This window comes from Anabrus simplex, chromosome 1, assembly GCF_040414725.1.
Source record: "Anabrus simplex isolate iqAnaSimp1 chromosome 1, ASM4041472v1, whole genome shotgun sequence".
NCBI lineage: Eukaryota > Metazoa > Arthropoda > Insecta > Orthoptera > Tettigoniidae > Anabrus > Anabrus simplex.
Window position 1 is genome coordinate 1,118,752,470 of NC_090265.1, and position 12,759 is coordinate 1,118,765,228.

At 37.3% G+C, this 12,759-nt stretch overlaps 1 protein-coding gene across 10 annotated transcripts in view; it reads left to right on the forward strand.

Moving 5' to 3' along the window:
• Positions 1 to 12,759, forward strand: part of Obsc (Obscurin) — a 980,481-nt gene that overhangs the window by 694,050 nt on the left and 273,672 nt on the right. For all 10 annotated transcript variants that reach the window (XM_068225413.1, XM_068225414.1, XM_067137343.2 and 7 more), the window contains 3 exons: positions 4,377 to 4,549; positions 7,984 to 8,104; positions 10,024 to 10,204. In XM_068225413.1, coding sequence (XP_068081514.1) covers positions 4,377 to 4,549; positions 7,984 to 8,104; positions 10,024 to 10,204 — 475 coding nt within the window. The remainder of the gene's footprint in view (positions 1 to 4,376; positions 4,550 to 7,983; positions 8,105 to 10,023; positions 10,205 to 12,759) is intronic.

A 12,759-nucleotide genomic window follows, 5' to 3' on the forward strand; every position in this document is an offset into this window, starting at 1 on the left:
TGCTTTGGTCTTCCCGTAAACACCAAGTCCAAGGACTGATATTAAAATCACATTATGGAACAAACAAATGTACAAACAGATACACAAGCTACAAACCAGTGTTATGATCTTCAGTTGAGCTGGAAAAAAAAAAAAAATCCCAAAAATTTGTATTTATATAGATGACTAGCTGTAAGAACTGCTTCCAGTGTAAACACCTTCATCTCGCATAACGCTTATGTGACTAAATGTCATCAATACGGACCGTATTAACACCTTAGTGAATTAGTGCCTAGAATATGGTTGGTTGAAGTAGTATCTATAACCGAAGTTGTGAAAGGAGCTTGAAGCATATTCTAACCATGTTTTCCTCTACCATTTCCTTGTACATTATATTCTTTTTTTTTTTTTTTTTTTTTTTTTTTTTTGCTTTACGTCGCACCGACACAGATAGGTATTCTGGCGACAATGGGATAGGAAAGCCCTAGGAAGTGGAAGAAAGCGGCCGTGGCCTTAATTAAGGTACAGCCCCAGCATTTGCCTGGTGTGAAAATGGGAAACCACGGAAAACCATCTTCAGGGCTGCCGACAGTGGGGCTCGAACCTACTATCTCCCGATTACTGGATACTGGCCGCACTTAAGCGACTGCAGCTATCGAGCTTGGTACATTATTTTCTAAGTGAATACTGTTTCACTTCAACTAAGCAAAACATCATGATTTGATTTATTAATGATTTGAAATTTGGCATCACCTTGCCTGCAGGTTGTAGATAACATGTGTCTCAAATTGTTTTCTAGTCTGTGAAGGTCTGTTCATTTTGTAGATTACAGCAACCTCTGTTCTAATTTTCTGACCAAGTCTTAAGTTAAACAGATGTCTTCCTCTGGAGTAGTTTCTAATAAACATGTTGCATGTTTATTAAAGCAATCCATCAATATATGATCTCTTCCTTGACATTTCATACTTTGGTATGCCTTGTTTTTGTGTTTATTATTTCATAGTGATTTTTTTTCACTGTTGTAGATATGGTACATCTATCACAGGGAATGGTTGCAGTGTATATATCAAAAACATATTTCATAGATGAATTCTCATTTCAGAAGAGTTATAAAAATAAATTGGTTGAAGATGTTCTGTGGAATATCTGCTTCTTCTGTCATTGTATTAAATGTTGAATATGGTATATTTTTCTAACCCTCAACTTTTTACAGAAATATTATGAACAAATTCTTCTTTGATTGTGCGAATGGGTCACTTAGGACCACGCGAAATTAACATTTGTTGAACTTTCCTCCTTGCCTAATAGTTCTTCATTTTCATAGATTGTTGTAATTTCTGTTTTTCTGACCTTTTTGTTTTTACAGTTTATTAAGAAAATACCATCTAGAATACAATAATAACTGTCACAAGAATTTAGTTAACATGTTCTTAAAACATACATATTAAATTTGAATAAATTCCTCATTTTAAAGAATATATTTTGAAAAACTATAGAAATTACCATGAACAGAGAAGGAACAAACTCAAGCCTCCTTTTGGAAGGACCTAAATTGGAATTGTTTCACTTTAAGTACGTCAGGCTGATAAAACGGTAGGACACTGGCTAACAAAAAATCCTCAGAGACTTGCTCAAACAATTCAGGATAAGAATAAGCAACTATATGATTACGAAGTTGCTCAGTATCGTTAGTATTTAAAAAAAAAAAGTGAAAGGTAGCAAGAAACATTATGAAAAATCACTCTGAAAAAACATGTAACATTCCAATTAACATTGTATCTGATCATTTCAAATATTTATATTCCGAGCACAACTTACAAACACCTGTACCACTCAATGATTCAGTGTGCATGGAAGAAGATGTTCATATATCAGGGGAATGAGCTTCGTCAGCGATCGTTTGAGGATTGGTGTCATCTTCCTCACAAAGGCAAAGGTGTAGAGACCTATAAGGATCATCCCAAGGCCACACTGTGGATGAATGATAGGTCTTTCATCGTCAGAGTGGACTAATGCAATAAAGATATCATGCAATACATCAGCAGTGGAATGGTACCAGGATGTTCACAGTCTACCATTAAATATCACCACCCAGGTTGTGAAGAAGCTGAGACCATGGACCATGTGTTGGGCTACTGCTCCTAGGGTAATTTACAGAGGAACATGCGCCATCAAAAAGTCCGGTCTTTCATAGCGATGGCCCTGCAGAAGGCAAAGTGGAAGGTTCTTGAGGAAGAGCATTGCCTTTTAGAAAATGGATCAACCAGGCGAGCAGATATTATCACTATCTACCATCAGGAAAAGAAATGCCTTCTATTGGATGCCACCATACGCTTTGAGTTCAGTTCGGAGCAGGCATTGGTGGTGAATGAGGAAAAGAGAGCCATCTACTGCTCATGCGTCCCTCACTTAAGTGAGAGCTATAACACAATAGTTATGCATGGGAAATAAAGGAACTTCTCTTCAGAGTCAGGGGAACTTTGTTTAAAGACAAAAGTTCCTATCTCAAGAAACTGGGTCTTATTCTGACAGATGTACAGCATCTTTCATTAAATATTTTGAAGGATTCATTGACAGTATTAGACCACCATTTATATTCTTGTCATTAAATAACAATGATTCATTATATTACATTTCTATTATACATTTTAAAAAGTTGTATAGTTTTCCAGATCTTTGATGTCACCTGCAATTGCAGCCGGATGTCTCTTTTGTTGAGAATAAATAAAAAATAGCTTGACTGCTGAATGTCCCTCTTCTCCCTACCATGTCAAGCATTCCCCGTAGAAGTAACTTATCAGTGCTGGAGGCTGCTTCTTGTTGCTCCACATATTTCAATGTTGCTTCAAGGGCCTTGGATCTGTACTCTTTTGGCATCACCTTCATCAACTACATTTTCTTTTTCTTCTGTTTCTTTTTCACCATTACTGACAATGCAGACAGTGTAATAATCAGTCACTAGAAAATGGTCATCAAGGGCAAACCACTCACTGTGGTCTTCATCAGTTGCACATGCATACCTAAGGTTTTGTCTCAGCAAAGGCAACATATTGTCCATGTTTTCTGATGGGAGTTGTATGGCCTGTATGATGGATCCCAGTCTCATTAATGGCAGTTAATCTAATGGGGGTCTTTATATTTGGGTCTTTTATCTTTTTATATACATATTTTTTAAGATATTGTTTCAGCCTCTTAGGACCACAGTCAACACTTGTCAGCCTTTTAGGATTTCCAGTACTCCTTCATCTAGATGGAGAATGAAAGAGTGAAGAGTGTCGAGCACCAGAACATTGAATTACCTACCATATGATTTAGCCAGCAATTCGAATGGCCGAGCAGGAAGAGTCTATCTATGTTTCAAATAAGTCAAAATGCAAAAGAGCAAGAAATTCCAGCTTATTCAGTTTAGAAAAACAGTTGGTTATATTATATCTGACCATTGTATCAAGTACTTCACAATACAGTCATCAGTATGATTTCGTTTTGTCGATTTTCTCATCACCAATTTGCTGCCTGTTAGCTTGAACTCCATTTTACCGGGTGAGTTGGCTGTGCAGTTAGAGGTGCCCGAAGGCTGGTTGGATCCTCAATAGCTCCGCCATCAGCTGTCATAGATGGCCTAGGCATCGCTGAAGAGGCGTACTTGGGAAGGGAGGAGTGATGTGGTTTCCAGTTGCTTTCCTCACCGAGCCAGAAGTTGCTATTACATATCAGTCTGCCAAGCCCACTGAAATGCATGCACCAACCGACCCTATGAGCAACAGTTTCACACCATTCACAGCAAGGACTGGCTGCATAAGGAATGACATTCTTAGCATCGCTCATACCTCAGTCACTTTCACATTGTCAAAGCCAAGTATAAGACAGAGACAGACAGATCAATGAAAGCAACAAAATTGCTCTAGCCTATACCAGAAGACATAGTGCACTGTAAACACTAGATCCCAACAGCAAAGGCACTTATTATTATTATTATTATTATTATTATTATTATTATTATTATTATTGTTGTTGTTGTTGTTGTTGTTGTTGTTGTTGTTGTTGTTGTTGTTGTTGTTGTTGTTGTTGTTGTTGTTGTTGTTGTTGTTGTTGTTGTTGTTGTTGTTGTTGTTGTTGTTGTTGTTGTTGTTGTTGTTGTTGTTGTTGTTGTTGTTGTTGTTGTTGTTGTTGTTGTTGTTGTTGTTGTTGTTGTTGTTGTTGTTGTTGTTGTTGTTGTTGTTGTTGTTGTTGTTGTTGTTGTTGTTGATAAAGTCTCAGGTAACAAATTGAAGTGGCCATACTTAAATTGAAAGAGCTTGTAAACAAGATGAATAGTTCTTTCATAATAAAAAATTGTGTGGCCAATATACTAAGACAATACTTTTCAACTTAAAAAATTTGATATTTCTACTCTGCAGGTACAAAGATGGAGAGGAAATCAAGTCCTCTGGTCGAATGAAGATCTCTGACAGTGGTGACACCTACAAACTGGAAATTTCAGATTTACAAGGGTCTGATGCTGGAGTCTACAAATGCAAGATTATTAATAGACTTGGGGAAAAATCACAGGAGTCTAAACTTTCATTAAAATGTAAGTATTATTAATATTATTGTTTAGTTAGACTAACAGTGTAATAAGGTAGATAAAATATCTCAAAGACAGACTGGAGCTAATTTCCTGATCTTGCCTGGAAAGAAAAAGAAATTGCAAATTGGAATGAATTGGAATTTTCACAGGGAGCTCAAATTATGTCAAAGTTTGGAGAGATTTTTTTTTTCTTTCATCACTGGGTGAAACTAAGCCTAACAACTTGGAACTTTCAAAATGTCATTCTAAGGGTTATGCTCCTTAAAATGCCCATTGATTCATTCATTGTAATTATTATCATTCCAAGCCAGCTGCATAAGTTCTCTCTTCAAATTTTTCATGTTGAATAATGAAAGTGGGTGATAATGTGTGCTCTTGAATAAGGGGTCAGAAAGAGAGTTTAGTTTTGATTGAGGCTGTTGACTGTAAATAAATAAATAAATAAATAAATAAATGAATGAATGAATGAATGAATGAATGAATGAATGAATGAATGAATGAATGTTGAAAGGAAGAAAGTCCATTTTTTAAAATTCTGAGATAAACACAAAAAACTGTTTTACTACCACTGTAATGCAGTTAGTGATGGGAAAACCACAGGAAAATGTAATTGTGCTGAATTACAGTTACCTTAGAAATATTTTTCTCAATTACAATTACAAATTATTTTTTCAACAAGTAATCAATAAAATTACAATTACTTCACAGATTGCCATCTTTAAGGAAATCAGGCTAGTTGCTTTACGTTGCACCGACACAGATAGGTCTTATGGCGACGATGGGACAGGGAAGGCCTGGGAGTGGGAAGGAAGCGGCCGTGGCCTTAATTAAGGTACAGCCCCAGCATTTGCCTGGTGTGAAAATGGGAAACCACGGAAAACCATCTTCAGGGCTGCCGACAGTGGGGTTCGAACCTACTATTTCCCGAATACTGGATACTGGCCGCACTTAAGCGACTGCAGCTATCGAGCTTGGTCTTAAGGAAATCATTGATATTATTTTCACAGGGAGCTGGAATGATGTCAAAGTTTGGAGAGAATTTTTTCTTTCATCACTGGGTGAAACTAAGCCTAACAACTTGGAACTTTTAAAATGTTTTCTTTATTTTCCTTAATTTTTATTTTAGTTGGTGACTTGTAGCATTTGAAATACTTTTGTTCCTAAAAATTCTCATTGCTAAACCAATTTTCTAAAAAGCTGCTGTTCAGAGCCACTTGAAGGAATGCCTGTTTAGTTTTAAGAACATTCCCAGCAGTGATGGTTATGATAGGATGAGTTTGATGTCCATGGAAGTACTGAAGAGATCATTTTTTCCTGAGTTTTCATTCCCCTCTCTAAACCTTGAAGTTTACGCCTTCACCCTGGCCAGGAGTTTCGGCTTGTTTGGGAAGGTGTAATGATGTCAGGAGGAGAGCAGTTTGAAATAATAAATGAGGAGGTGTACGCAGGGATGATTTGAATACCAGGGATGTGTGTAAGGACTGAAAATTCAGAGGAGATTACTACGGTGGAGATGAAGGGTTAGACGGTGTAAGGTTACGGAGATATTTTACAGTGAGGTGGTGAGGAGTCGGATGAGATCGAGTGGCAGAGGTGGTTGGAAGAAGAAGCTAGTTGGGAGAAGGGGTGGACTGATGGGTTGACGAGGTGGAAATAGAGGAGGGGCTGGGGCCGGCCAGGGGCGAGGACGCGTGTTGTTGGGGGGATGTCTAGTAGAAGGTTTGAGTGGGGAACGAGAGGGCTCTACTTTGTGGAGGTGGCAGTATGTAGCTGCACCGTGTTGGATGAGGCACTGCACATCCTCTGTGGTGGGGAGATGTAGGCGGACGAGATACGCTGGACCGTTGCCATTCTGGATTCTGAAGGCTCGACGTGCTGGGACGCCATCTTTATGGAGTGTCCGAAGTACTTCTTGTTCAGTGATTGAAGGGTCAACGCCGCAGATGACACAGCTGTACTGGGCGTGAGAAGATGGTGTTGGCTGTGATGATGCAGCTGCTTCAGAGGGTGTGGCAGGCGTAACAGATGCTTCGGCTTCGGCTCGAGAAGATGGTGGTGGCGAGACAGTTGCTACGAGCGTGGCAGATGCTGCATCAGGTTGTGGGGGTGATATGCACTGAGAACTAGGTTGTCCTGGGGTTGGAAGTAGAGGGAGAGATGAATTCATTGGAGAAGGATGTAATGTTACGACAGTAGTGATAGGAATGCGGGAAAGGTTAGGGGCAGATATCGTGGTGGTAGTGGTGGTGGTGCAGAAGGAGGACGAAGACTGTTGCTACAGTGATGGTGTGGCTGCAGCAGGTGTGGCAGACTTGTCATCAGGTGTTGGTGATGGGGTATACCACGGACTAGATTCCACTGTGTGTTGGTGTCTGTATAAATACGCACCGTTGCTGACAAGGTTCAGGACATCTTCTTCTGTGGGGAGCTGTAGACTGACCAGAAGTGTTGGGTTAGAGCCATTCATTATCCTGGACACACTGCAAGCTGGGACGCCCTCTGCATGGAGTTCGCTGAGGATATCGTGGTCAGAGTAGGCAGGATTAACGTCGACAATGGTGCAGCTATACATGATGGGGAAGCCGACTTCCAGCTTGGCGTCAGTTCGGCGGGGTGCTAGATAAAGATGTGGAGTCACCCGGCCGATCAAAAAGAAGAGGTTGCGTTGTGGAGTATTGAGCAGTCCACTATAGAGAGATCGATCCTCTTGATTTGTGATCTGCCTGCAAGAGATCATCCAACATTGGTTAGGCTATTAGTTCTGCTGTAGCAGTAGTAGTAGTAGTAGTAGTAGTAGTAGTAGTAGTAGTAGTAGTAGAAGAAGAAAAATAATCATCAAATCATCATCACTTAATTTTTTCTATTTCTGTGATGTAAATTGATTACTAGAATGCAAAGATTACAATTTTATTTCTAGAATAAGAGTAAAAATTATATTTTATTAAAAGTAACTACTACAAGTAAAAAGTATTTGTTACAAGTCATTTGATTACGCTACTTTTATTAAATTACTTTCCAACTCTGATTGCAGTGTGATCGATAATTGTTTGTTTGTATGTAAAATACTTAGGTATATATGCTATATTGTTAGATTTTAGTCAAAAAACAGTGACATATCTTACTACTATATTTATGAGCAAAATACTTGTCTGGATTTAGTTCCTTTCAACATAGAACGGATTGAATTTATAAGAGTTAATAACATGGAATTTTTTGGTTTACTATATTTACTCCAAAATGAATACAATTTTATAAAAATATACAAGAAGGTGAACATTAATATAATAACTGTTATTATTTTCATTGTTAAGTCTAGATATATGGCATTAATTTGAAACACAGTTAATTGGAATTTTTTAGAACTGCATGCTATTTACTTTTTTTAAAAATTCAGACTACTTCATGGTTATAATTTATTTTTGAATTTATTTCTTTAGCTGTGAATGAATACCGTAAGCCTATTGTAAAGACTCCATTAGCTAATACTTCAGTACCCAAAAATGAAGAAGCTGTCCAAAAATGTATCATCACTGGTGACCCCATACCTAAGGTAACATGGTGAGTATAATTCACTTCTTAGAAAACATTGTTTGAAAAAATGTGTGGTATAAATCTAAACTCAACTGTTTATATAATATTACTCGACTACTGTACTTGATACTTGATATACTGGGCATATTTCAATACTTAAAACTCACATAATCTCTCTCTTCAATATTCCTTTAACTGACTGTACGCAGAGGTAACATAGTTCAGTCAGCTCATGCTAAAAGGGCCATTGTCAATTAATGCTAGTCTCGAGATAAGTAAAATTCTCCTCGGCTAAAATGAAACGTACTACAGAAAGATAAAAATCGTGATAAATCAATGAATGGTTATGAATTCATGCATATAAATAGATTTGTTCTTTCAGTTTTGCTGCAGGAAATGTAAAATTTGCTTGACTGAGGCCCTATTAGCATACATTTGAATGATGTTGTTGTTGTATCTTATGGGTAGCCCAGATTCCAATCCATCAGCTTACATTTGAATGTTTCATACAATATAATTGGTATTTTTCATGGATGGACTGAGCAAATGCATAGACTTGAGAGTAAAAGTGACAAAGAAAACTGCATTCTGTTAATCATTATTGACTTTATTTAGTCCTCATATGGTCCTTCTTAGCTTCCATCAGTAGATAAGTTCATTATTTTACCATAGAAGTGCTGATACTTGTGTGGAATATAAACCAAAAGTTTCCTGATGTCTTGTACTTAAAGAAACACTTTGCTAATGGATAAGTTTTATTCATTCACAATTCAAGGGCCTGAGTTAGTGAGACCCCTTTTACTTTTTTGTTGTGGCTGTTGATGCTGATAACTGTTTTTCCATGTATCACACTGAAGTCCTTTTAGCATAAAGTGCTCTCCAGGACATGTTTTGGGATTAACTCAGTTTGGCTAATTTTAAAATTGAGGCCTTTTTACCTCAAATCAATTCATTTAACTGGTAATTATGATACAAGAGTGTAATTCTCAAGACATCAACCAATGGGAGATGAGTGTGTATGGTCCATCACCGTCATCACTTTTTATTTCTATTTTGTCCTTTATTTCCTAACAGAATGAATGCTCATTACATTAATTAAACTAGGATATAAATTGATAAAACAACAGAAATGAAGGTCAATATTTAGCAATAAAATTGGCATTTCATTTTTTAAAATTCAAACTGAAAGTAAGAAGTGAAAGTAAAAAATATTCTGGGCTCATGTTAAGGGATGGAATCAGTTTACAATGAGACCCCTTTTACTGTTTTGTTGTGGCTATTGATGCTGATGATTGCTGTTTTAAAGGATAAAATAATGAAATTATCTGCCCCTTATATAAATAACTAAAGGAAGAAAAAGAATAAAAAAGAATAACTCCTATCCCTTGAAGGATGAACGTATAAACTATTCAAAGGTAAGGGTAATATAGAGCAAAAACATCAAATACATCCTTGGTCTTGCAAAGGATATGTGCCTACTACAGTTAGAATCTGGAAAGAACCAGAATTGATTGAGGTAGATGAGACCGGAATTATCAAAGAGAGTAGCTTGTCAGAAGTAAGGGGATGCAATGCAAGACTCATTTTATAACAATAATCTGGCATAAAATATTAGGTATCATATATTATGGTATTTAACAAAGCTTAAAAGTAGCTTCTTATACATTTCTGTTATTTTGTACCCTTGGATCAAGTAAATCTTATAAGAAGACAACTTGAAAATACTGGTTTAAGATTTTTTAAATTCAGAAGGTTCATCAAAAGAAGGCCTTCCGGCAACCTTACCTTGATTGGTCATATGATGAAATTCTTGTGTACGTGTTCCACTATGCTGTGTGATATCTTTTGAGTTATGGTAGAAAACGGCCATATCTGTGGTTGTTGAGAATTAAATGAAAGTGTAATAATGTTGTTTGGGTCTTAAGAATGTTATTTTAATTCCATAGGTTTCATGATGATGTAGAGGTACAGGGTGATGATAACCATGTTATTACTGTTGAGACCAAAGACATTGAGAATGGACTTAAGGAGTGCACATACACTCTTACAATCCCCTCTGGCCAGCACAGGGACACTGGACAATACAAGGTGAAGGCCACAAACAAGTTTGGAGAGGATGAGAGCAGTGTAAGTATGCTATGTTTTATCTCGCAAAGTTTGTTCTTTTTGGTTGGAAGTTATCATTTCTTAGGGTTGTTATTAGGTTTCCAAAATGATCTTATAAGACTTTTATTGATAAGTCCTTATAATACAGCCACTTATTTTTTATTCTGTAAGAATAGCCTATTATGAGACCAGCTCCTTAGTTGAATACTCAATATTGAGGCCTTCAGTTTAGAGGGTCCTAGGTTCAATTTCTGGCCAGTTTGGGAATTTTAACTGCATCTGGTTAATTCCTCTGATTTATGGACTGAATATTTGTGTTTGTCCAATACATTTTTCTTCATGTACACACACAACACAACACACCACACTAGCAACCATCACAAAAATGCTCAATAGTGAATAGACTACATCTCTGTATATAGGGTTGGCATCAGGAAGGGTATTTGGCCATAAAACGAGGCCGAGTCTACATGTGCAACACAGTTCACACACATTACCACACTAGGATGTGGGAAAATCAGAAGAGGAAGAATAGCCTACAATGAACAGTTCTCAAAGTTTTGAAGAGAACTGTATCATAGCTGATAACTCTAGCCTGCAAAAATATATCTATATATATATAAAATAAGAGTTTTATCTGTACATTATTCATAATTTAAAAAGGATGGTATTTCTGTATCGGTCGTGTCCATAGTAGCAAGGAAATGCAATTTTTAATTTTCTGTAATGTCTGTCTGTCTGTCTGTCTGTCTGTCTGTCTGTCTGTCTGTCTGTCTGTCTGTCTGTCTGTCTGTACACGCATCACGAGAAAATGGCTGAAGAGAATTTAATGAAAATTAGTATGTAGTGTCTGGGAATAAGTCGCTATAATCTAAGCTATATATAATCTTAGTCACACTGAGAGAAATGGTAGTTTAGGGGAAGGCCTGAAATTTAATTATCAAATATGACCTACAATACAGAAAGCTCATAACACTGAACAACAATAACTTTACATTGACCATTGTTTGTTGTGTTTTCTGTTGCCAGTCATATCCGATAGATGGGATTGCTGCTGTACACCATTTTTTTAAAAATTTGCTTTACTTCGCACCGACACAGATAGGTATTATGGCGACAATGGGATAGAAAAGGGCTAAGAGTGGAAAGGAAGCGGCCCTGCCCTTAATTACAGTACAGCCCCAGCATTTGCTTGGTGTGAAAATGGGAGACCACGGAGAACCATCTTCAGGGCTGTCGACAGTAGTTTTCGAACCCACTACCTCCCAGATGCAAACTCACAGCTGCACGCCCCAACTGCACGGTCAACTCGCCCAATCGTACCAAGTATAACAGCCTGTCTGAATAACGGCGGGAAGTAGCTGGGGAGTTAGATAACTTTCTTCTTAAGCATGCCATTCCTCTGTTTCATAAATTTTCTGATACTACTGATACGTAACAAACTGGTTCATCATAGCATTCGAGCTATTCAATCCCTACCCTGAGGCACTGGTTGGAATGAGCAGTGTGTATATTTAACAGAACAATGGGAGAGGAGTGTTCACGGCTGTCTGCGGCCTGGTCATACCAGCACTGGAACTGTGGACTGTTAGATTGGCATCGTAGTACTGTTCGTTAAGTGAGAAAATGTGCGATTTTTCATTTGAGCGTGTATTTAATATGATATTAATCCCTACATTCCTACTGATGTTTTTGTAATGGCATAAGTTGACTGTAGTTAGGAAAACCACAAAGACAGTCTTTCTGAGAATCCCGTAGCGAAGCACGGGTTCATCAGCTAGTATATATATATATCCCCCCCTCTCTGGTAAAAGGTTTAATAGGTGATCTCACCTAACTTAAGTGTGCTGAGTTCAAATCTACTTTCTGTTTTTCCATACCATGTAAGGATTTTTCACAGTAGCCTCATCATTTCCTTTAATATCATGATTTTGATCACATTTCACTAAATTTTGACACCTCTTGAAGATCAGCAAAAAAAATTATTTAATAGGTGACCGTAAATTACTTGCCAGAAAAATACTTTTTTCTGAGGTCTGAGATGTCATAGGTGATTGTAAATAATTTTAACACACTGAATTCTGTGCTGGAGTCTGATTTTCTTACAGTTTACAAAACTAATTTCATAAAAGTTGTTTTTGCCTAATAAAGAGCAGTTGAAAAATTGAAACATTACAAAACAGTCACTCAACCAGAAATAACATATGCAAGTGAAACCATCTTCAAAACAACTAACACTGCACAAATAGACAAAGTACTCAAGATAGAGAGAAGAATCATTAGAACGTGCATCAACAAATCATACCAAAAAGATGGACACTGGAGAGTAGCTTCTAATGAAACAGTCTATAAGGAAATAGAACCAGTAATAAGCACAATCAGGAAGAAACGCATTTCATTTTTTGGACATCTAATCAGGACACCAGAGAACAGGATCATCAGGAGAATAATAGAAAAATTATGGAATAGTAAGTGCAACATTAAGTGGATTACAGAAATCAAGGAAGATATGGATGAACTACAATTTACAGTGGAAGACCTAAGAAACAAAACCGACAAAATCAAGAAACTCACAG